The sequence below is a fragment of the Megalops cyprinoides genome, chromosome 13 (genome assembly GCF_013368585.1).
Source record: "Megalops cyprinoides isolate fMegCyp1 chromosome 13, fMegCyp1.pri, whole genome shotgun sequence".
Lineage (NCBI taxonomy): Eukaryota > Metazoa > Chordata > Actinopteri > Elopiformes > Megalopidae > Megalops > Megalops cyprinoides.
The window spans coordinates 24,543,947-24,564,843 of record NC_050595.1 but is presented as its reverse complement, the minus strand read 5'-3'; the positions used below and the strand labels follow the sequence as shown (position 1 = coordinate 24,564,843).

The 20,897-nt window shown below is 40.9% G+C and overlaps 2 protein-coding genes across 3 annotated transcripts; one reads left to right on the top strand and one right to left on the bottom strand.

Moving 5' to 3' along the window:
- The first annotated feature begins 897 nt into the window (after nucleotides 1-897).
- On the top strand, nucleotides 898-11,742 carry LOC118787913 (GA-binding protein subunit beta-1). Of its 2 annotated transcripts, XM_036543675.1 has the most exons (9): nucleotides 898-997; nucleotides 4,380-4,487; nucleotides 4,711-4,878; nucleotides 5,553-5,747; nucleotides 6,046-6,190; nucleotides 6,651-6,764; nucleotides 7,962-8,141; nucleotides 8,539-8,654; nucleotides 10,568-11,742. In XM_036543675.1, the coding sequence occupies exons 2-9, from the start codon at nucleotides 4,380-4,382 to the stop codon at nucleotides 10,718-10,720; spliced, it is 1,179 nt and encodes a 392-aa protein (XP_036399568.1). In that variant the 5' UTR covers nucleotides 898-997; the 3' UTR covers nucleotides 10,721-11,742. The 2 variants fall into 2 exon arrangements, with proteins under 2 accessions (XP_036399568.1, XP_036399569.1); XM_036543676.1 differs by lacking the exon at nucleotides 6,651-6,764.
- A 1,476-nt stretch (nucleotides 11,743-13,218) lies between these two features.
- LOC118788284 (very long-chain acyl-CoA synthetase-like) lies at nucleotides 13,219-19,731 on the bottom strand. Its single transcript, XM_036544240.1, has 10 exons — nucleotides 19,203-19,731; nucleotides 18,774-18,983; nucleotides 18,464-18,622; nucleotides 17,410-17,534; nucleotides 16,880-17,074; nucleotides 16,620-16,710; nucleotides 15,789-15,987; nucleotides 15,330-15,427; nucleotides 15,022-15,152; nucleotides 13,219-14,870 (listed from the first exon to the last, which is right to left on the bottom strand). Exons 1-10 carry the CDS (start codon nucleotides 19,684-19,686, stop codon nucleotides 14,697-14,699), a joined length of 1,866 nt encoding a protein of 621 aa, XP_036400133.1. The 5' UTR covers nucleotides 19,687-19,731; the 3' UTR covers nucleotides 13,219-14,696.
- Between the last annotated feature and the right edge of the window lie 1,166 nt (nucleotides 19,732-20,897).

Sequence of the window (20,897 nt, the reverse complement as noted above, 5' to 3'; positions counted from 1 at the left end):
TCCTTTGGCCATTTAAATAGAAATATAGTACCTCGAATGGTCAAAAATGCTTCTGTGACAGTACACTACCAAAACCTGACTTACTGATCCCGATAAAGCACGCTGATGAAGGAAAAAAATATGCACATATTTGCAATTAATAGTACACGCAAACAAGACAGGACGCCTCTGGTTTTGATTTGAATGTGACGTCATGTACCCTTTGACTTCTTCACAACCCGCGTGACGACGTACGAGTTGTCCGTCTAGTGTCTCGCATTGAACCACTTAGGGGCGCCAGAGGTTCAAAGTGTAATCGCTTTATAAGCTAATTTGTAACTGGTGGTTCTGCCGCAGAATCGGTTAAAACACCGGTTTCACGTCTGTGATTATGTTACCCTCAGCCTATACTGTATTTTTAGTGAAAGCAATTAAGTGCCAATTGTTATGCAGCTTGGGAGCAGTAATTATTAGCAACATATTGGGTGTCACAACCCAAAAATGTTTATTTCTCCAAAATAATGGAGTTAGTTGGCAAAATCCAAAGCACTGGATTTAATATTATGTCTACGTCTGACAGGCATAACCTGCAACTTCTGTTTCTTCGATCCCGTTATCTCCCCCTGCACGCCTGCGCACCACAGCGCATGTACAATAGCAACGGTATGAATGTATCAATCCGCATCCCCATGTGTTGTAAAGATGTCCTGTCACACCACCACTTTGTAACACATTCATTAATGTATTTAAGGTTAAGCGAACATGATACGGACGTGATACGACAAAGAAAACTGATTACGGTGCTGTCGTTATGTTACCATGTTTGGCTAGCAGGTCATTTTCACTCCTATGAAAATGGTTAAACTGGATGTACTGTGCACATCCGCGCAAAATACGGGGACTTTTCTTTGAGTAAAATTTGGGCGCCGAAGAGACACCATTAGTAGAAAACACCCCCGAATCCACAACATCATCCATCGGTCCGTAATACATCAATTTCGCTCACTAAAGTGACAAGGTAAGACGCAGAAACGCCCGATATCGCTATATCGGGCATTAACGAATCTTTTCCAGGTCAGTGTCGGGGTATTTTGTCTGGCCCCACCGGATGTGGAAGTTGATCTCTTTGCTGGTAAAAAATAATTCCACTTCCCCCGGAACCCCGATCATCCTACCGATTTCCTGTTTATTGCGTTAACTTGCCAGATTTCCGGAGTTACTGTTGTTTTATGTTTTGGGGGAAAATTCAATTATAGATGTGGCGTGGAGTGTTGTGTAGCACAGATAGTAAAGGGGGCTCATGTTGTTGTTGTTGTCATAGAGCAGAAAATGGTGGCCTAGTGGTAGGCGAGCGGCGTGCGTAACTGGTTAGCTAGCGTGCTGTATGCGCTCGGCCTGTGGTTTGCTAGCTAGCTCGTATTCATGTATTGCAGGGCAGTATCGTCCGATGGGATGTCAGCTAGCTCGCCGCCTGGAGCAGTTAAAATACAACATATTTGCAAGCAATAATTTTTATCTTTCCCTGTCTACTAGTACAGGCCACCTAGCTCACTAGTGTACCTGTTTAACCATCTTTTTTCCTCCGATAGTGTAGAGCTGTCTAGCGGCTCTGCTAACTGTAATGTAATGTTAGCTGATAACGCTAAACAGTTAGAGGCCACATTAACATTTTATATTGTACTCACAGTTAACGATCTTGTTTATTCGCTGTGACCATGTGATTATATTTAGCTCGACGGCCATATAAGCTGACATACTCATTAAATTCCTTAATTTGGATTGCATGGGTAGTTCTGTACATACTGACCCTGTCGGTTAATGCCTGGGCAGAATAGTGGTTTCCTTGGTTTCTCTGGATGCAAGGTGTTAGACATATGGGAAGACTTTCTGCTTGTCAATGGGCATCTGTTAACAGCAGGCGCCGAGCAGATGAGCTAAGATGAGCCTTATTGTATGTGGCTGCAGTAGTCACCAGTAACTACTGACAGCCAGTTCAGAGGCCACAAACAAAAGTCCTTATGGCCTACTCTGAATTGGTACTCCTGACATGCACACTGTGTGATTGTGGGATTAGTATATGTTTGCGTTGTACTGCTGAATCTTATGTCCGATAGTTAATATTTTACTATGGCTTCTGCTGCACAGCCAGTCGCCGAAAAGAACAATAAAGAAATCGAGTACTGCAATTAATAATCCACGTTTTGCTGCATGTGTAACTCAGCCGGTTAAACAGCTTAATAAAATTCAGCTTAACGGTATTCCAAACACCACTCCTTTGTTAAATCTCTGTCTAATGAAGTAGCCCTTCAACAGGTGCTGTAAAACATTTGATGAATTGGTCTTTTTACTATCCGACAGTCACCATGGCTTACAGTCATCACACTGTGGTTGAAGTGCATCTTTTACAACTTTTAAACACCTGTTAGAACTGAAGAAAAAATGCCTCTTTGGTGCATACTCTTTAGGCTGCACAGAGAGTACTGACGGTTGCTTTTGGAGTTTGAGGATGATCATAGTCTGGCATTAATTTCACATTTGTCTCATCGGTGCATTTCAGTTTCATAAATTGTGCCAAAAGACCCATCATGGTTGGTTAGGGTCTTCTGTATTTCAGAACTATGTTAAAAGAAGTTATGTGTTTTCACAGATCCCTCTCATCACCAATTGTAAATTTATGTTACAAACAAATAAATATTATGAAAGCTGTAATGGGCCACATGATGTGGAGATCATTTAGAATTCTTAGTGAAACACTTAAATTACATTTGAGCCATGGGGCCACGTGTGCCCAAAATGAAGCAGACCTGATTCTTGCAGTGACAGGCCAATCAGTTTGCAGCATTTATGCATGTTATGTAAACAAGGCCTCATCTGAGAAATATTTGTGCTATTATATGTTAACAATTATATATGCTGTGACATTTCATAAGCATACACGACAAATTCAAACTTTTAATTTCATGCCAGCGTTTCTACAAAATACGGCTCCTACAGGCCATCAGACTAACTTTTTTGTTATTGAATTCCAAACAGATTTGGGAGAGACAACCCTTATACAGTTAACCAAACCTAGACAAATTGGTTCTGTCCATGACTATAAAAATCCCACTCACTACCTCTTTTCTGTATCTGCTGTTCACAGCATCCCTTCTCCACCCCATCTCCCCCCTTTCTTTTCCCTGATTATGATGTCCACACAGGGGGGTCAACAACCTGTTGCGAGAGCAGTCAACAAGTGCGTTTCCTTGGGAAGACCCCCCGCCTAATAAAAGTACTGCTGTAACCACACCATTCACAATTATTTGTATTGAAATTAATATCTACTGAATTATTAATAAAATTTGTGTAGCTCTTAATCTTCTCATGAGCTGCTATGCAAATTGACACAATGTGAGTTATGTTTGTATGGCTCCACATAATGCAAAGAAATATTGATGCAACCCCCCAAAAAAAAAAACCCAGGGACTACTGGATTTGCAGCTGGTTTTCTGAAGAAGATATCAAAACCATGTTTGAATATGGTTAAACTTGGCATATTTACAATATAGGTGTATGGGATATACTATCAAATTAAATTAGGGATTAATTAGCAAAGTAGATGCCACATTGGATTTCCCCCATCAGTAAAAACAACTTTGAAAATAGGGAACAACGTACTTGTGTCATGAGTCATGGCTAAGAGCATATTTTTGTTAATTTATGTTTTACAAATAGGTAATTGCCATTTTGACCATTTTGTGCATGACCTCTGTATATTCAGCATTATACAGATAATGGCGGTTTTTAATGTCAGGGCATCCATTCTCAGACCTACCAGATATTCCCACACAAGTAATGGGATATTCAGCAGGGTAACGTGATATTACCAAGGCTTGAATGATCTCAGTTCCTCTAAAAGGTCTAAATGGTTTTAGCTACAGCTGTTTTCTTCACCAATCATATCCTTGAATGAAACTCCATGGTTCTGTGATCTTTATTATTATAGGACCAATGCCCTGTCATTGTCAGGCCTCTTACATTTCTATGGTTATGTGTGGTAACATCTTGGTTGGTTGTGGTTGACATCTTGTAACATATCAATAAAAGCTCACTCCTTTGCCCTTAATTACTGTGAATTCCACTTTAACTGCCTTAAGTAGATTTTTTTGTTATTCCAAAGCAGATCAGAGCTGAATAGAAACATATTCTAATATATTCTTGTAATATTGTTTTGAAAATTATATTTTGCAGGCTAATCCCTTGCCAATCCCTATTTAATCCCTATAAACACAGTGTGCAGCGTGTCCGCTTTCCAACATCGTGTGCCCCTTCAAAAAACTGATGTGAGAGTGTTTTACCTGCATCGGAGTAGAGTGACAATAATCTGGAGGGAAAGTGTAAACTCTGCCTCTCAACACTAGATGTCACTGGTGGATCTGGGCAAAAAGCTGCTGGAGGCAGCGCGATCGGGACAGGACGACGAGGTGCGGATCCTGATGGCCAACGGAGCGCCGTTCACCACAGACTGGGTGGGTAAACTCGCGACTCCGGGGGTTCCCAGCAGCCAGTGAATGAATCCATTCTGAGTCTTCTGAGACAGAAGCCCCACATTAAACACATCCGTTGTTTCCGGGGGCGGCTCAAGTTGTGTTGCATGGCGTGCGTGATGTTGTGTGCCGAGCGGTCTGTGACGCTCGAGCGGTCTGTGACGCTCGGGAACTCACTGTTGAGACGCCTGGCCTTGTTCTGCAGCTTGGAACGTCCCCCCTGCACCTCTCGGCCCAGTACGGGCATTACTCCACCACGGAGGTCCTGCTGAGAGCAGGCGTAAGTCGGGACGCCAGGACCAAAGTGGACAGGACCCCTCTACATATGGCAGCCTCAGAGGGCCACGCCCGCATCGTTGAGGTGCTGTTGAAGGTGAGGCGAGCCAAAAAGCTGTGGGTGATCCCTTTAGACGCTGCTGCTGATACAAAATATGAGATTCCTATTGGGAAATATGAGGTGACACTGTTTGTATTATTGTTCTACATGGGAGCCTTTCCATTCAAAACATTCGAAACATAAGGCACTTTGTCCATGATGATTAATTTCTGATCTGTGTGCATTCTGGATCTCATTGGTGTTGCTGCATTTTTACTGCAGCTGTAGGGTACATTGAAGACAGCCACAGTATGGTCACGTTTGAAATTTGAATCCCCTTCTTTCTGTACAGATTCCTGGGCACTACCTATTACACCGAATAGAGCAACAAATAAGAATGCAATGATATGTCTTTGCTCTTTTAAAAGTACAGTTTTTCAGGGTGGGACAATTGCTTAAACAATGCACAAAGTATTTAAGATGCAACAATCACTTATATTACTGTAGAAATATGTATCCTGTCCTTTATACTCTCATATCTGTGTCACATGTATGATTAAACATCAGGACCATAATGTTGCAACAATACACATTATTTGTCTTCCATTACTGAGCAGTAGCTAAGTGGAATGTCAGTTTCAAGGCGATAGTACAGTTTGGGCCCCCTCAAATTTCGTGTTATGGGGATCTTTGAAGTCAGTACAGACTGCCACGTCTTCCCCTGTTTTTAGCATGGAGCTGATGTCAATGCGAAAGACATGCTGAAAATGACGGCTCTCCACTGGGCTACGGAACATGGCCATCGGGAAGTCGTTGAGCTCCTCATCAAGTACGGCGCTGATGTTCACGTCCAGAGCAAATTTTGCAAAAACGCCTTGGACATTGCGATTGACAATGCCAACGAAGAGCTTGCTGAGATCCTTCAGGTATATCATTTTACGTGGCGAGGCCTTTTCCCTGAGCTGAAGTTTGGCTTTTAAGTTCAAGTGTTTAAGTTATGTCTTTTTTAAGTCTAAGTCACTGTTGCTCATGCAACATGGATGGATGGATGGATGGATACACTTCTGTGCTGGAAATCGCTATGGATAAGATGTGTGTAACTGCATGCAATGTAATGTGAAAGACTGTTTTCTGTGACACATACAATGTATGTATGTGTGTATGTGTGTATGTGTGTGTGTGTGTGTGTGTGTGTGTGTGTGTGTGTGTGTGTTTCCCCTTCAGGTGTCCATGCAAAACCAAATAAACACAAACCCGGAGAGTCCAGACACAGTGACGATACACACAGCAACGCCGCAGTTTATCATCGGGCCTGGAGGCGTGGTGAACTTAGCAGGCCTGGTTTCCGGAAATTCCTCCAAATCAGCAGGTACCTCAGGGTTTCATATCAAAGCCGTAGCTCGCACTGCATGGGTGTGCACTCACAATTGCTACAGAGACGGGGCAGGGTTTTAAATGAATGAATGCTCTTATTGTTACTGACAAATTATTTTTACGGCGTTTACTTTTGATGTATTTGAATTTACTATCATTATGTTATAAATGTGTAAAGCGATGATGACCAGAGACAGGTGGTAATTGAATTTCTTTTTAAAAGCACATGAATTGTGTAGTTTCTAAATAACGTCAGTGGAAAAAGCTTACCAAACGAATTGGTAAGCATTGGCATGTGTTTGTGGTAACACTACTCTTACGTACTCTAAGATCCTGAGCTTGCACCTGCAAGGTTCCAAGATCCTTTCCGAGTTCCTTCTGTGTATGTTTCACATGTTATGTGAGGTCATAGGACACTGGACGTGCTTACTAATGTATGTCAAATCTCTTCTTAGATGAGGCGGGTCTGTCAGCATTACAGTTTGGCAACTCCTCAACATCAGTTTTAGCTACATTAGCCGCTATAGCAGAAGCATCTGCCCCTTTAACCAATTCATCTGAGACACCAGGTACTACATGTTAAGTTGTTAAGAGCATCATTTAGATTCTTTATGGTAATAGAGCATTTAATATCCAGCCGTAGCTTGAATTTGCAGCTGCTGCGAAACCACCAAACAAAATTGATAAAGGTGAACTGCTCACACTCTGTTGACAGTATTTTGGAGCAGAGTGTGCAGTAGGACTCTAGGCTATAGCGCAGCTAAAACCTTAAAGAGATGCATGACCATTTTTACAATGCATGTGAACCTTTGGTTGGAGGAGTGAAACGATGTATGTTGTTTTCAGTTACAACCTAAGAGTTGGCATTGCTGCACAATAGTGAAAGTGTAAATCAAAATGGGGATTAAAGCATTTCATGTAAGGTAAGGAAGCAGGGAGACGCAGGGTGCCCTGGGAAGGAGGGAGTGATTGATGTGCTGTGATGTCACGCCTGAACCATTGTGCCATTGCCTTGCTTGGTCTGCTCCATGTCCCTCCATGCTCCCGTGTCCACTGTGATCTGAAGACAGGCTCTGTTGTACAGCAGCCACAGCATGACAGAATACTTACATTGTTTTCACCTTACAGGCACAACTGTTCACTCTTGAACTTTGAAGGATGATTAACAGATGCTCCAAAATAATGTTCCAAAAATGTCGAGGGCTAAATTCTGCGGTCCTTGACCAATTTTGCAGTCCTTTGCAATGATGGAATTCGGAAACAAACACCTTTAATCGGATGAAAGTGGCTTTGTTTCCACAATCCTTGTGGACAAAATTACTGGCCGCCTGAATGCCTTACCAAAATAATGCATGTCTAATATTACACTGCTGTTATAGCAAACAGAGCTCCCTCCTGAAGGGTTTCAGTGCCTCAGGTTACACTGCTGCCTTGCACTCCAAAGCAGAACAGAGAATGGAAGAACGGTTACACTCATGACACATGGCATTTATGCAGACTCACAGAAGTAATAGCTGGTAACAGGAACTGAGACAGAGAAAGAGAGAATGAGCCCAAGCAATACAGCTTTATTGCTTTTATTTACTTTTTTTGTGTTGCGATTGATCGACTGCATTAACATAAAGTGTAACAGTACAATAAAGCACAAGTTATACATGTATTACTGTGTCTCTCTACATGTCTGCTCAGTTACACGCAGAGAGGTGCATTGTGGTATAGAATGTGTGGTAGTGTGACAACCTTCTTGTTCTTCTTTGTTTCCTCAGTTGTAGCCACAGAAGAGGTGGTAACAGCAGACTCAGTGGATGGTGCCATTCAGCAGGTAGTCAGCTCAGGGGGTCAGCAGGTCATCACTATAGTTACAGATGGCATCCAGTTGGGCAACCTACAAACTGCCGGCGGCATCGGCCAGCCCATCATTGTCACCATGCCAGACGGCCAGCAAGGCAAGTCAAGCATTACAGTTATCACAAGCAACCTTTCTCTAGGTTTGGCAAACATACCAGAGGATTACGCCCTCGCTTAAAGGCTCTGAGGCAGGGAATTGTCATGAATAATTTTTATCATAGGTTTTACATTGCACTGTTGATGCCTTTTACAGGTCTTCCAACTAAAAAGTTTCCATTCACACTGATTCTTAGCAACAAACCAATGAACTTGTATCCACAGATCCAACACTCATTTGATTATTTCTAACGTTTTTTTAATGTTTTTTTTACTTATGTTTTATTATTCCCTCTTTACTGAATTGAACCATCCAGATAACTTATCTTTAATTCATCTGAACTGCACTGATGTGTTTAATACAATGCAATGTGTCTAATTCAGGCTGAATGTGTCCAGTTTTAACAGTGCCCGCCACAGATATTGCAGAGGAAACTGTGATCAGTGAAGAGCCAATGGTGAAGAGGCAACGCATAGAGATTATAGAAAATCATGTAGACAGCGCAGAAATTGAGGTAAGTCAAACATGAATATGTGGTATTGGAACCCTTGTAAAATCTCAGCTTCTTAGTGATCAGTTTAAAGGCCCTGAAGTGTCTGGCCATGATATGCACGTTTCACTTGTGCTTGATTGGTGTGACTGAAATCTTCAGTGTTGATAAAGGAAGTGGGAAAAGGGACCTGTGCAGGAAAATTCAGTGTTGCCCTAAATGCTGAGTGGTTTCAAAACCCTGTTGGATCCACACCTTGTTATGACCTTTACTTTTTTTGTATTGACGGGAAAGTTTGGCTTCGGGAACCTCATAATGTGTGGAGCTAGCATGTGCTATCAGTTTTTGGCCTATATGAGCCAATCAAAAGGCTCGCTCTCTACAATAATATGATTGGTTCAATTTGCCAGCACATGGTGGATCCACTCATTTTGCCTCAAAACTGACGCCTCAGTCTCACATCACTGGTCATGTGTGTTTATTGCTGGCAAATCAATGACGTGAAATTTGTGCACAGAACTGACACGAGTACTGGCGTGTGTCAAAGCCAGACAGATCTGGAAGAGGCTGTGAGACAGTGAGGCTGATTGTAATCCATGGTCTTGTCATTTTAGGTACAGTGTGATCACTCCAGGTGATCTAGTGGAGAGAGTGGTTGATTGAGAGAAGAGAGAATGGAGATAATTAAAGACAAGCATGCCTGTGGGAAGTGCCTGGCAGACTGTGTGAAAATGAATATTTTCTTACTTTTGTATCAGTATCCAAATGAAGTCTATGCAAAAATGCCAGAAAGCTTCCCTACATGTTAAATAGCTGAAAAAAAGCACTGTGATGTTTTTTTTTTTTTTTTTTTGCAATGATCAATTCTGAAATGTCTGTAAATAAAATACATCCATCTCAATATTCTCATTTTCCGGTGTTTTCCCCTTCTTTCCAATTTAACTGTTTCCTTTGTCTGAAAAGAGTAACTGAATCTGATTGACTTTTTGACTTTTGAATAGATTCCATCTCCTTTGCGTTTCAAACTGAGGGCTGTCAGTCTGCATCTAGTTTCAAGATTTAAATATGGATCACTGTCAGCTGCAGCAAGTAAAATCACTTTTTTCTCCATATGCCTGAATGCACACTTAATGGACGCAAAATGATTTTATAAGATTTGAGAATGATCTGGGATCTCTTTAGAAAAAATACATTATACCCACCTTTTTATAAAATACAATAACATTTTATTGAAACAATTCTATTTCAACTGACAAAACCTTTATTGTGATGCATTAGCCAGAAACTGTAATGCGTTCATAAGCAGCTTAACTCGGAATGTAAGGAACACAATATAAAATCATAATGAAGTTTGTATAAACAGGATATTTATCATTAATATTAGAGGGGAAAGGACAAGGGGCAACCAAAGCTCATATTTTGGCGTATACAGTGAGTTTTAAAAATGTTTGCATCGAAAACCTGTAAATGTAAATATGTCGTGCTGTACAGGGCTGCACCCGAGGACAGAGCCTGTCTTAGTGTGTGGTTCAGACCTCTGTTCACACTAATGTGCAGTATTGTGTGTAGTCTGAGCCGTGCTTGGTTGTGTAGGAGACCTTTTGTGAAAAAGTGTACATTGGCTAATTGTGTTAACATCCATCATGGGTTACCACAGAGGGTTATCACAAAGTGACTGATTGCAAAATGGTTTGAGTAAATACAGCATATGACGAAGGGCTCAAAGAAAAACCGCGCATGCACTTGCAGAAATGAGTGTGCCACCCTCTACTGAATTGTAGAAAGCCTGATTCCGTTTGCTATTGGAAACATATCCCTCTCCAAAACAACACCCATTGATGTAACTGATGACAGAAATATGCACATTACAATATAATATTAGTTACAGTTATTGTTTAAGATTGTGAGCAATTACATTTATAAAATGTCTTTTGCAGGAGAAGGAGACCCTACAGAAACAGTTAGAGGAGGCCAACCGGGAAGCCCAGAAATACAGACAGCAGCTGCTAAAGAAGGAGCAGGAGGCAGAGGCTTACAGACAGAAACTGGAGGCCATCACCCGTCACCAGAGCAGCAAAAAAACCGCGTGAGCCCTCTGTCCTAAAGAACTCAAGAGGGATTCTCCTGGATGAATGTCCTCCAAAATATGTCAGAGAGAGAGAGACCCCTGCTGTAGCAGCTCACCAGCATGCTTGATATCTGCAGTCGGGCATCGTGGTCTCTCTGGGAAAAGTAGAACGGACTGGAGAAGATTGGCTTTTTATCACGAAAGCTTAAAGAAAACTCTCGCCCGAAGAGACGGACATGCTTCCGTCCAGTTTGTAAACACTTCTTACGGATGCTCCTCTGTACATAGTTGCAGGCTAATTGAAGGCCTCCGCTTCCTTTTACATTTTACAGTATGTTGTTTTTGACACACGGTACAACACAAAGCCTGGCTTTAGCGCTGCACTTCCACTTCAGTGAAGCTGAAATTTTCTTGCATTTAACTTTTTTTTTTACATGAGAAAAAAGCAAGACATCGTCTTTAAATTGTGGCATTTAAAAAACAAAACAAAAAAAAAAACATTTTTACATGTACTGATTATGAAAGGGAATTATGTAGCTAGTAGAAAGGAGGGAAGATGCAGCTAGTAGTTTATGATGTACTCTAAACACTACCTAAAGAGGCTGTGATTCTTTTTTATTTGTCTTTATCTGATGAAGATATCTGGCCCTTTTATCATGAGCAGTGTGAATAACAGCCGATTCCTCCAAGCGAATGCAAAGTCTCTCATGGCAATTATTGCCGTAGTAACTCTTTTGCCCTCTGTGGGAGGGTTTCACCTACTAAGAAAACCCCATGACTATTAGGTTTATGAGAGGATGTAAACGAAGATTTCTTTCTGTGCTGTCAGGTTCGCTCTCTTTTCTCCCTGTCTGTCCCGCGTTACTGTCTTGTCTTTTCATACAGTTCGAGTGTATTTTGAAGGATGAATATAGACATGTATGTATTTTATTCATGTATTCATGTATTGACTCCAAAAAAGGGCACATTTATTACAATTAACACACTTTAATCCAGTTCCCTATCCAAGAGGGTGTTTTTATATGTGTATATATTTAGTTATTCTGATGCAGTTAAACAGCATAAATAAGTGTAGTTCAGTTATTTTACCATGAGTTCTAACTATCACCTCTGTACTGCATGAAAAAAAAATCTGATGGCTGAAATTTTTTCCCTCATGTATTTTGGTTTAATATGAACATGTAACCACTGTAGTAGTAATCCTAGGAATGTTTTCTTTGTACATAGGTCTGCTTTTTTTCACTGCATGTGATTGGTGGTATTTTAATCACCAGCTCTTGTGAAAACAGTCATTTTTTACTCTTCAAATCAATGTTTTTTAATGCCATCTACAGTCAAAACAGGCATTCATTTATAATCAGTTCAAAAATGAAAATGATTATTTCCATTTGGAAAAACTTTAAAAAGGAAGGTCGACACTGTAAATGTATGTTCTATCTTCTATTTTAAGATTTCAATGTCAAACACTACACGCATTTATGTAATAATATCTAAACTGATGAAAATGGTTTATAACACCAGCACCTTGGGTAATCTTTTTGAACCGGAATGTATTTGTGCTTATGTTGACACTCGTACAGCATCTCTTAAAATGACCGTGTCAGATTGGTCATTTATAGAGAACGCGGACAGTGAAGCAATGATCAGTGAAGATTCACAATATGCAGTCTGAACAGGCACACCGATGGCCATTCTTTGTATTTTACAAGGGTGAGTGTTGCTTTCTGTTTTCGTACTTTGTACTGACTTTTTAGCGAGTGACATTGGACTTTGTTTCTCATTGTTTCTTTTTTTCCAGCTCAGGCTGCCTGCATAAATATGGATATAAATTCAGTATTGCCGGTGAGCAATCATTCTTATACAATACCTCACTGTCTTGTTTGTCGTGTACTATAATTTCCCCTCTTCAAGCTCACCCATATGTGCAAGTCAAATTAGGTATGAAAATAGCTGAGAGCTTGAAAATACTGACTGCCTGATTAATATACAGATCAAAAACAGGTATAGAAACTGAAAAAAAGATTGTGAATGTAAGGTTATTCTTAGGGGCACGCTTGGATATTCGAAAAGAAAAACATAAAAGATTGCTATGCTATAATTATAAGCAAGGATTCGGGAATAGCTGAGTCATTTGAGCCCTGGGATGATTCTATTTTTCCTGCCGGGGGCAATGAAGTGTTTTGTATGACATCATCTCTCTCTGGCCATGGAGCTTGATGCTTACAGTGCTCATCTTCTGGGTGGCTATCACAGTACCTCACAGTAGGACATTTCTGGACTGGATTTTTCAGTGCTATATACAGCAGGCCTGATCCCACTGGTGAAAATTTACTGAGGCATCCATGGAGATTAAGTAGACCCTGCTTGGGGAAACACTACAGACTGCTGTTGAAGAAGACTGAAAGAAAGACTATCTGTGCTAATTACAAGAGCACTACAGCAGCTGACATCAGCATGTGCACTTCACCACAGTTCCACTCTCAGCGAGTGCTCTACCCAGGTAGGCTTCAGTCGGTCCCATTCAGCAATGAATTCATTTTCACAGAGTATCGTTTATCCAAACACAATGAAATGTTCAGAAAGAGACCCGTGTGAGAGTGTCCACGTCACACAGTGAAACCTCAGGTCACTACAAGCACAAAAGCATGATTCTCCTCCCTGCTGTTTATGAGCTGGCCCTGCTGCCCTCCGTCTTGGGCCAGTGTGGTTCTTTGCCAGCGCTGAGTTTGCCAGATCCTTTGTGTTCCAGTCCCTGCTGGCACCTTCCCCAGTGCCTAGAGCATTTCTCATTTGGGCCAGAGAAAATGGTAGTAGAACAGTGAAGTGGACTACAGTCTCTGCATTGTAAGGTAAATAATACATACAAGCCATATCTTTCATGTAGCTGGTTTCCTGGTTAATAATCAAACAATTGGTCACAACAAAAGATTTGGTACAAGCTTGAAAAAATCTTGTTTTTTCCTCAGTCCACCACAGACATAAACACTCAGAGCTTTCCACTTAATAAATTCATCAACCAACCTAATATTTTTTGTTGGTTGCATAAATTAGCCATTTGTTAAAAAGTCGAATTCATTTTCTTTTGTTCAGTGTGAGTGGATTCACCTGGGGGCACACATGCCGTGAAAGCTCTGCAGCCGCACAGTAACAGAAGTAACTATAGCACAAAAGTACCAAGTAGGTGCCTCTGCTGGCAAAGACGACTACACAGCGCGCAGCCGTATGAACATGTCTGAGGCAAAGTTGAAAAGGCACTGCTCTATCGACTGCACTGAGCAGGTCAATGACAGCTGAGTGACCTTTATTGCTTAAATGAAGTTATAAAGTTGAATGACTCTGCATGGACCCAGGTGACAGGGAATCAGTGAAGCAGACATGGAGGGAGAGTTTTACAGGCTGCTTTCAAGGGGCAATGCTCTAGAGAAAGCAAACACAGACAGAAAATGCTCTGCTGAAAGAGCTTCAGAGGGCGCTGACAAAATGGGCCAGTGTCCACCTCATTCCAGCATTCCAGCTCTTGGTCACCCAAAGGCTACCTCCCCCCCGCCATCTCAGATTCTCAGACTCTCTCTCATCCTTGCAAATCATTATTTACATAAAGTAACACATCTGACTTATGACTCATTGAGTTTATATGGTATAGACACCTTCTCTGAAACAAGTAATTCTTGCCTGATTCATGAATACTTAAAAAGTCATATCTGCAGGTATTCATTGATCTTAATTTTCACATTACCACTCTGCTGAGCAAGTTGCAGAGCAATTTGTTCAAATCGAAGTATTTCTATGTTTCTATACACTTTAGGTCCAGTTTTCCATTTCATTACGAATACATTTGTATTTGAAATTCACATGCACTGCTTTAATATCCTATGATGATGCCCAGCATTTATGTAAACATTTTTAAGATTCTGTACATTTTAAAATTAGACAGAAATGCTAAAAAAATTTAACAAGCTGCTTGACTGTACAAACATTCAGTCCGCGAAATAAGTATTTCATAATCTGATACTGCCGCCACTGATTGCATCATAGAGATCCTGTTTCATTGGAATGTAGCCCTTGCTCTCATCCAGGAAATATAAGGGATCCTGCACCACTGCTGGGTTGAAGCCCTCCTCCGCCAGCTTCACTTTCATCTGCTTGTATGTCCCAGTGACGACCAGAGAATCCTACACATGAAAAACGCAAGGAAGCATGAAAATGATGTTACCCATCATTTCACTCACCCACATCAACATCAGAGAGGTGACCGAAAAGAAAGAGAAAAGTACTGCCATACTTTTATGCAAGTATATGCCGTTCAGCATTTTGTAGTCATACCTGAATTCGAATAAAGCGGGGTCTTGCATAGCTGGGTAGGTAGGTCTGGAGGTGCTGGTACGTGCCAACCCCATCAAACTGATGGCAGTCTTTCAACTTGAGCGAGGCCATTCCTATCCTTCCCTCATGTCCTGTCAGAGATAAAGACACTGCTAACAAAAAAATCTGACAAAGCAGATTGTCACTAATGAAACACTGTCCAGTTATTTTCCATGTTTCTTAGTTCCTTGCAGTGATAATGTTACAGATAATTTATTTTCTTACTTGGGGTTGAAATCTATAGGTTTTTAAAATGGCTTGCTCATTACCTGGCACCTTGACTCCATAGACATTCGCCTCTTCAATGCAATCCACCATGATCAAAATATCCGCAACTTCAGTGGTGGCAACATTCTCCCCCTTCCACCTAATACAAAAAAGACCACATAATCACTTAGCGTTTATCATTTCCCTGCATATCCAGGGTCTCCACGTATACTTGTTGAGAGTATGTTGATCTAATTTAGTACCACTGCATGCAAGATCCTATTGGCCACATGCACATCTAATTCAGCGAAGCTCAATCAAGTAAAAGAAAACCAAATGTTGTTCACCCTATCTGAAACACCTCCAGAGACTGACAGCTTGTTGGAAAAGTGGGTTTGTTAGTAAGTTAAACTAGGTTACAGTACAGGTCAAAATAGGGATCATAATAAATGATCAGGGACATCATGTTTGTGCAATGTCCAGATACTGTACACACTTCCTGCAATGCATCAGCTGCTGACCTGAACGTGTCTCCAATGCGATCCTGAAAGTAGACAAATCCCTCCTGGTCGATCTTCAGCAGGTCGCCGCTGTTGAAATAGAGGTCACCTTTCTCAAACACATCTCTCAGCTTCTTCTTCTCTGTCTGCTGGCTGTTTCTGGCATATCCAGTGAAAGGAGCAATTTTGGTGATCTTTGCCACTAAAAGGCCAGTCTCTCCTGCAGGTGAAAAACAAAACAAACACGCAAACACACACACACACACAAAAATGATGTTAAGTTCTGCAGCTAGTATGTCACCCAGTTTCCATTATATTTTTGTTGTTCCCTGGATGAACCAACAGCTAAGCCCCTGACACCCAAATATTTGCTGTTGGCCTGGTTACAAGAAAGGATTAGCTTACTGTATTGTTTCTGTCAGTGCTAAAGTTGAGGGGAAAAGGCAATGTTAAAGTAGCCTTGGTTTATGTTCAGTGATGTCAGTGATGTCCTGTCCTACAACATTTTCTTGTTATTATCACATGTTCCTTCCAGTATCTACTGCATCATATAACTATGCAGTACCGCTACATTGTTTGTGAAAGGTATGAAAGGACATTGTTCATGAAAGAAAAGCTTGGAAACTTAGATGTCCTACTTATATGTCTGTGATAGTATGTGTTGCTCTTTCAGTTCAACTGACTGTCATGCTACAGGCCCAAAGACTGGCCCAGAATGCCCTGTGAGCATTCTCAGCCAGGTCCGGCTGGGTACAGTCCTATCAATGGAACTGGGCACAAGGACCACCAAGACTGCGCTCCACGGCAGCTCTGACAGCTCTCCCTGCAATTTTGAGGTATTCAGTACTGCACCTTTCGGAACTTCCACACAGAATCCTCTCGAGTCCCTCACCGGCTCCTCTCTTTCTGTGTCGTACTTAATCAAGGCGTAAGGGGAGAATTTCTGCAGTAAAAAAAAACACCACATTAATGCAACATACTATTCATTTTGAGTAGGTAGAACAGCATGTATTGTAACCATTAAAAATGTTTTGTCATGTACAGCCAGCCGTTCTCAACAGTCATGGACATAGGACAAAGCTGTGATATATGCAGTCCAATACATGCATTACCTTATGGATGAAAACCTCCCTCCCGATTGCACCAACTTTTCCAATGTAGTTAACGAAGCCAACATTGCCCTCTGTGGCACCATAACATTCACAGATCCGTATGTCTCCATATCGCTGGAGAAACTCTGACCACGTGTCGGCTCGTATGCCGTTGCCAAGGGCTACACGGACCTTGTGATCCCTGTCATTGTCTTTCTGAAAAGAGCAAATAATCATGTTTTACCAATATAACTTACAGCCTCCACACTTCAAGAAAAAACATTACTCCAACACCTGTATAAACTAATATTGAATTTTAAATGGGTGCTTGACATATAATGCAGTAAATTCTGAGTAAAATTAGTAAAACTGAATTCATGACTTTGTCCCAAAAACACATGGTTTTAAAATATAAGGGCCACTACTAATTTACACAATAAATAATCTCAAATGTCACAGTGTATTACCTTGGTCCCACCTATTATGTTAATGGTCATAGCCTCATAAATTAACAAACTGGGAAATAATTCATTTTTGGATTCAGGAATTACCTTTGGTCTGTTGCAGAGATAGCGCATTATTTCCCCAATATACTGTATCACTGTAATATTGTATTTTCTGCAGTCCTCCCAGAACTGAGAGGCGGAAAATTTGCGCCTCAAAGCAACTGTTATCCCTGAAAGAAAGATACAAAAAGGTGGTGGAGATGCAGCAAAACACGGGATTTGGCAATGCCTCAGCATCCATCTTCTTAATTACGGGAAATATCTATATCTCTGTGACCAGCTTATACAATTTAATTTTGTAAATATTAGTAGCTCAAGGTAACAAAATCACTGTAATATCAGCGATCTTCACAATTACTGTGCAGCAGTATTTGAAATTTTGCAGGTTATACATTTTGTCAAAACAGAGCGGGCTGGTTTGTGGTACAGGGACCCTTGGATTTTTTTTTTATTTACATCGCCTTAAAATTCTGTCCTCTGTCTTTTATTGTGTTGTCACCTGAATAGTGACTTGATTGTGCAATTTCACTTGATTGTATAGTAACTTGAGTTTGACAGCAATCAATGCCTCTATTGTGTCTGAAGTGCATAGTAAAACGTTTTGGTGTCCTTATAAAACGTTGGTCCCTTTGAATAAAAAAACAACTAGTTAAAATTAAACAGCTTGAACTTTGATTGGTAATACAAACAATGAACAAAGATAAAATCAAGAATCAAAGCCAAAATAACTGTTCGCCAATACCCTCCTAGTATGTCCAAGAGTAACTTTAACGTTTGTAAAGATTACCCAGGGTCACATTTCTAAGAATGACATGCATGAAGAAAAAAGGCACAACAGCAGTGACATTAAGAATATAAAGATGATATCTCCTTTATGACAATGACAAAACTAAAAGCTTGCAATACCACGGCTACCCAACGTGATTATATAACAAGCCACAGCACACCTGCAACTCAATTATAAGTAACCTAATGTTATAACAACAATACTGCTACAGAATTACACACTACTGTAAAATGCTGTGTCTTTTTATTACTATTAAATGTAATTCGCCCCATTCCATTTGTTTGGACAAAACTCGCAGTGAATCTTAATTACCCCTTTCGATTGCGCCGGTGAGTCCCATAAGGAATCCTGCACTATGGTACAGAGGAAGGTATATGTAAATCACATCGTTCGAGGTCACCCCAGCCAAAGTCTGAAGACATGATGCCAGCCACACCCTTTCATGGTTTATCACCGCAGCCTTAGGAAGACCTCGGGGAAAATAAAAACCGCACGTAAGTCCAAAAAGAGCAGAGACGGTGTACTTCACATGGGTCAACAAAGGTTAATATAGATCATAAGTGTTTGGTCAGAACAGCAACAGTGTCGTTTATAAAGAGATGCTTTCATTTTATTAAATTACCTGTAGTTCCAGAGGTGTAGATATACAACGCAGCACTTTTCATCGTCACATTAGACCTTAGGTCAGGCGACAGAGGTTCGTCGGACGCCTCTTCGATCTTGTCTACGAGGCTTTCGATGCCAAGCGTGTCACAGTCTTTACTGAGGATGTAGACAGAGACGTTCTGCTCTCTCAGCGTCGGCAGCACCTCTTCAATGGCATCTTTCAACTCTGATGAAAAGGGTTTCGCGTTACAATGAATGCTGTACTCCCACACTATAACACGTAAATGTTTTTTTCCCCGTTACAGGTAAAATGTGCATTGTTTCTTTACTAAAAAGGCGCTCATATAAACGAAATCAACAAGAGAGACAATGTGTTCTCCAACAACATACACTATATACACGTCACCGGATGCATACACCCAAATATACACCTTGTTTTATGTACCTGCAGCTGCGATTAGCACGTTTGCTCCACAGCACGAAAAACAGTGCAGCAGAGACTTCGATCTGATGTTGTAATTTAGCAGCGAGGCTGTGCAGCCCAGTTTAGCCAGAGCGAGCCAGACCCAGACAAAAAACGGCTCATTCCCAAGGAAGACCGCAACAGTGTCCCCTTCTTTCACCCGTGCGTGTTTAGACAAAGTTCTTGCAACTTTGTTACTGCGTTTGTCGGCGTCCAAGTAGGAGTAAGATTCGTTCTCAAAAAGGATAAATGGTTTGTTCGGATGTTTCTTCACATCATCCAAAAAGCAGTCCAAAACAGTGTAGTAAGGCTTTCTCGTCTTGTATTTTGATATCCGCATTCCGATCCCAATGGACTTCAGACTGTACTGTAAATCTTGTAATAAGTAAGGAAAGCGAATATACAGAAAGAATGGCAAAATAGCCAATCCGGCCAAAATGCTATAAAACACGGACATTTTGAGCATGTGTCGTTCACACCACCAAGTGAACCGAAAGATCAAAGTAGTGCATTCCGCCAACTCAAATGGAGTAAGAGGATTCAAACTCCCCTACTTCTTCATGGAGGCGGAGTTCTCATCTCACTGCCTATTGGAAGACTAGATGTAGCCTATATGCTAAAAGACATGTGACCAGCAAGTCTGTTTTGAGACGTGCTGTGCTGCAATTGCCATTTTCCGAGATTCAGATTTCTTTTGATACTTTTGATCAATTAAGCTATGGTGGTCTATGCAGGGAAACTCTCCCCAGTGTACTTATAATACAGAACATATCCCTTTGCTGTCCTGATTTACAAAGACAAGCTCTCAAAACAAACATTTATAATTTTTTACCATAGCTAAATCCCTTGTAAACAAGGTCTATTTTCTTACAGTGTTCATTTAAAACTGGCATCAGTGTTCTCTGATCACAGTAGCAATAGTTCCAATATGGGAATCCTAGATCAATGTAGCTGGTAATTCATAATCATGAGTTCATAATTAGACTTGGGCACATTTTAGTATATTGGCTTCATCACTCTGGAAGCAATGGAATTTTACATAAAGGTACATACGGACACCAGAATATGTTACTGTAATAAATAATATATTTATTTATAGCTAGATTTTTAAAATGCATTACCCAAAGAGAAATTCTGTAGCCTAAATTCTTGGGAAAGACAATTACACTCTGAAATGATCCCAAGATTTCTTACCTTGAACTTTAGACCCTTACCTGTTTGCTTCATGTATTCAGTCAACCTTTGTTAGGAAGTCTAAAGACTGTGAGAGAGGTAGCATGGAATGTGTTCACAGCACCAATAGTTTGAAATACACGGTCTGAGAATTCTCATTGAGACCACATACTTAGTGTACATCGAGGTCTGAACACAGGAAATCACCCTAAAAAGTAAAAGATTAGTCAGCTAATACGGTGCCATTTATGAGTGAATCAGTATGGTCCCCATTGATCTGAATTTGCTGGAAAACTAGTTGTAATACTCAGCAGTGTGATATGCTGTTAAGGAACAGGGCTTGCATTCCACATGTTGCAGGTTCTGTTCCCTGGTACAGCATTTCTGTTTTACCCTTGGGCAAGGCACTTAACCTGAATTGCCTTTGTAAATACCCAGCTGTATAAATGGATAACATACAAGCTGTGAAATATGGAAGTCGCTCTGGAAGACAGTTGTAAAATA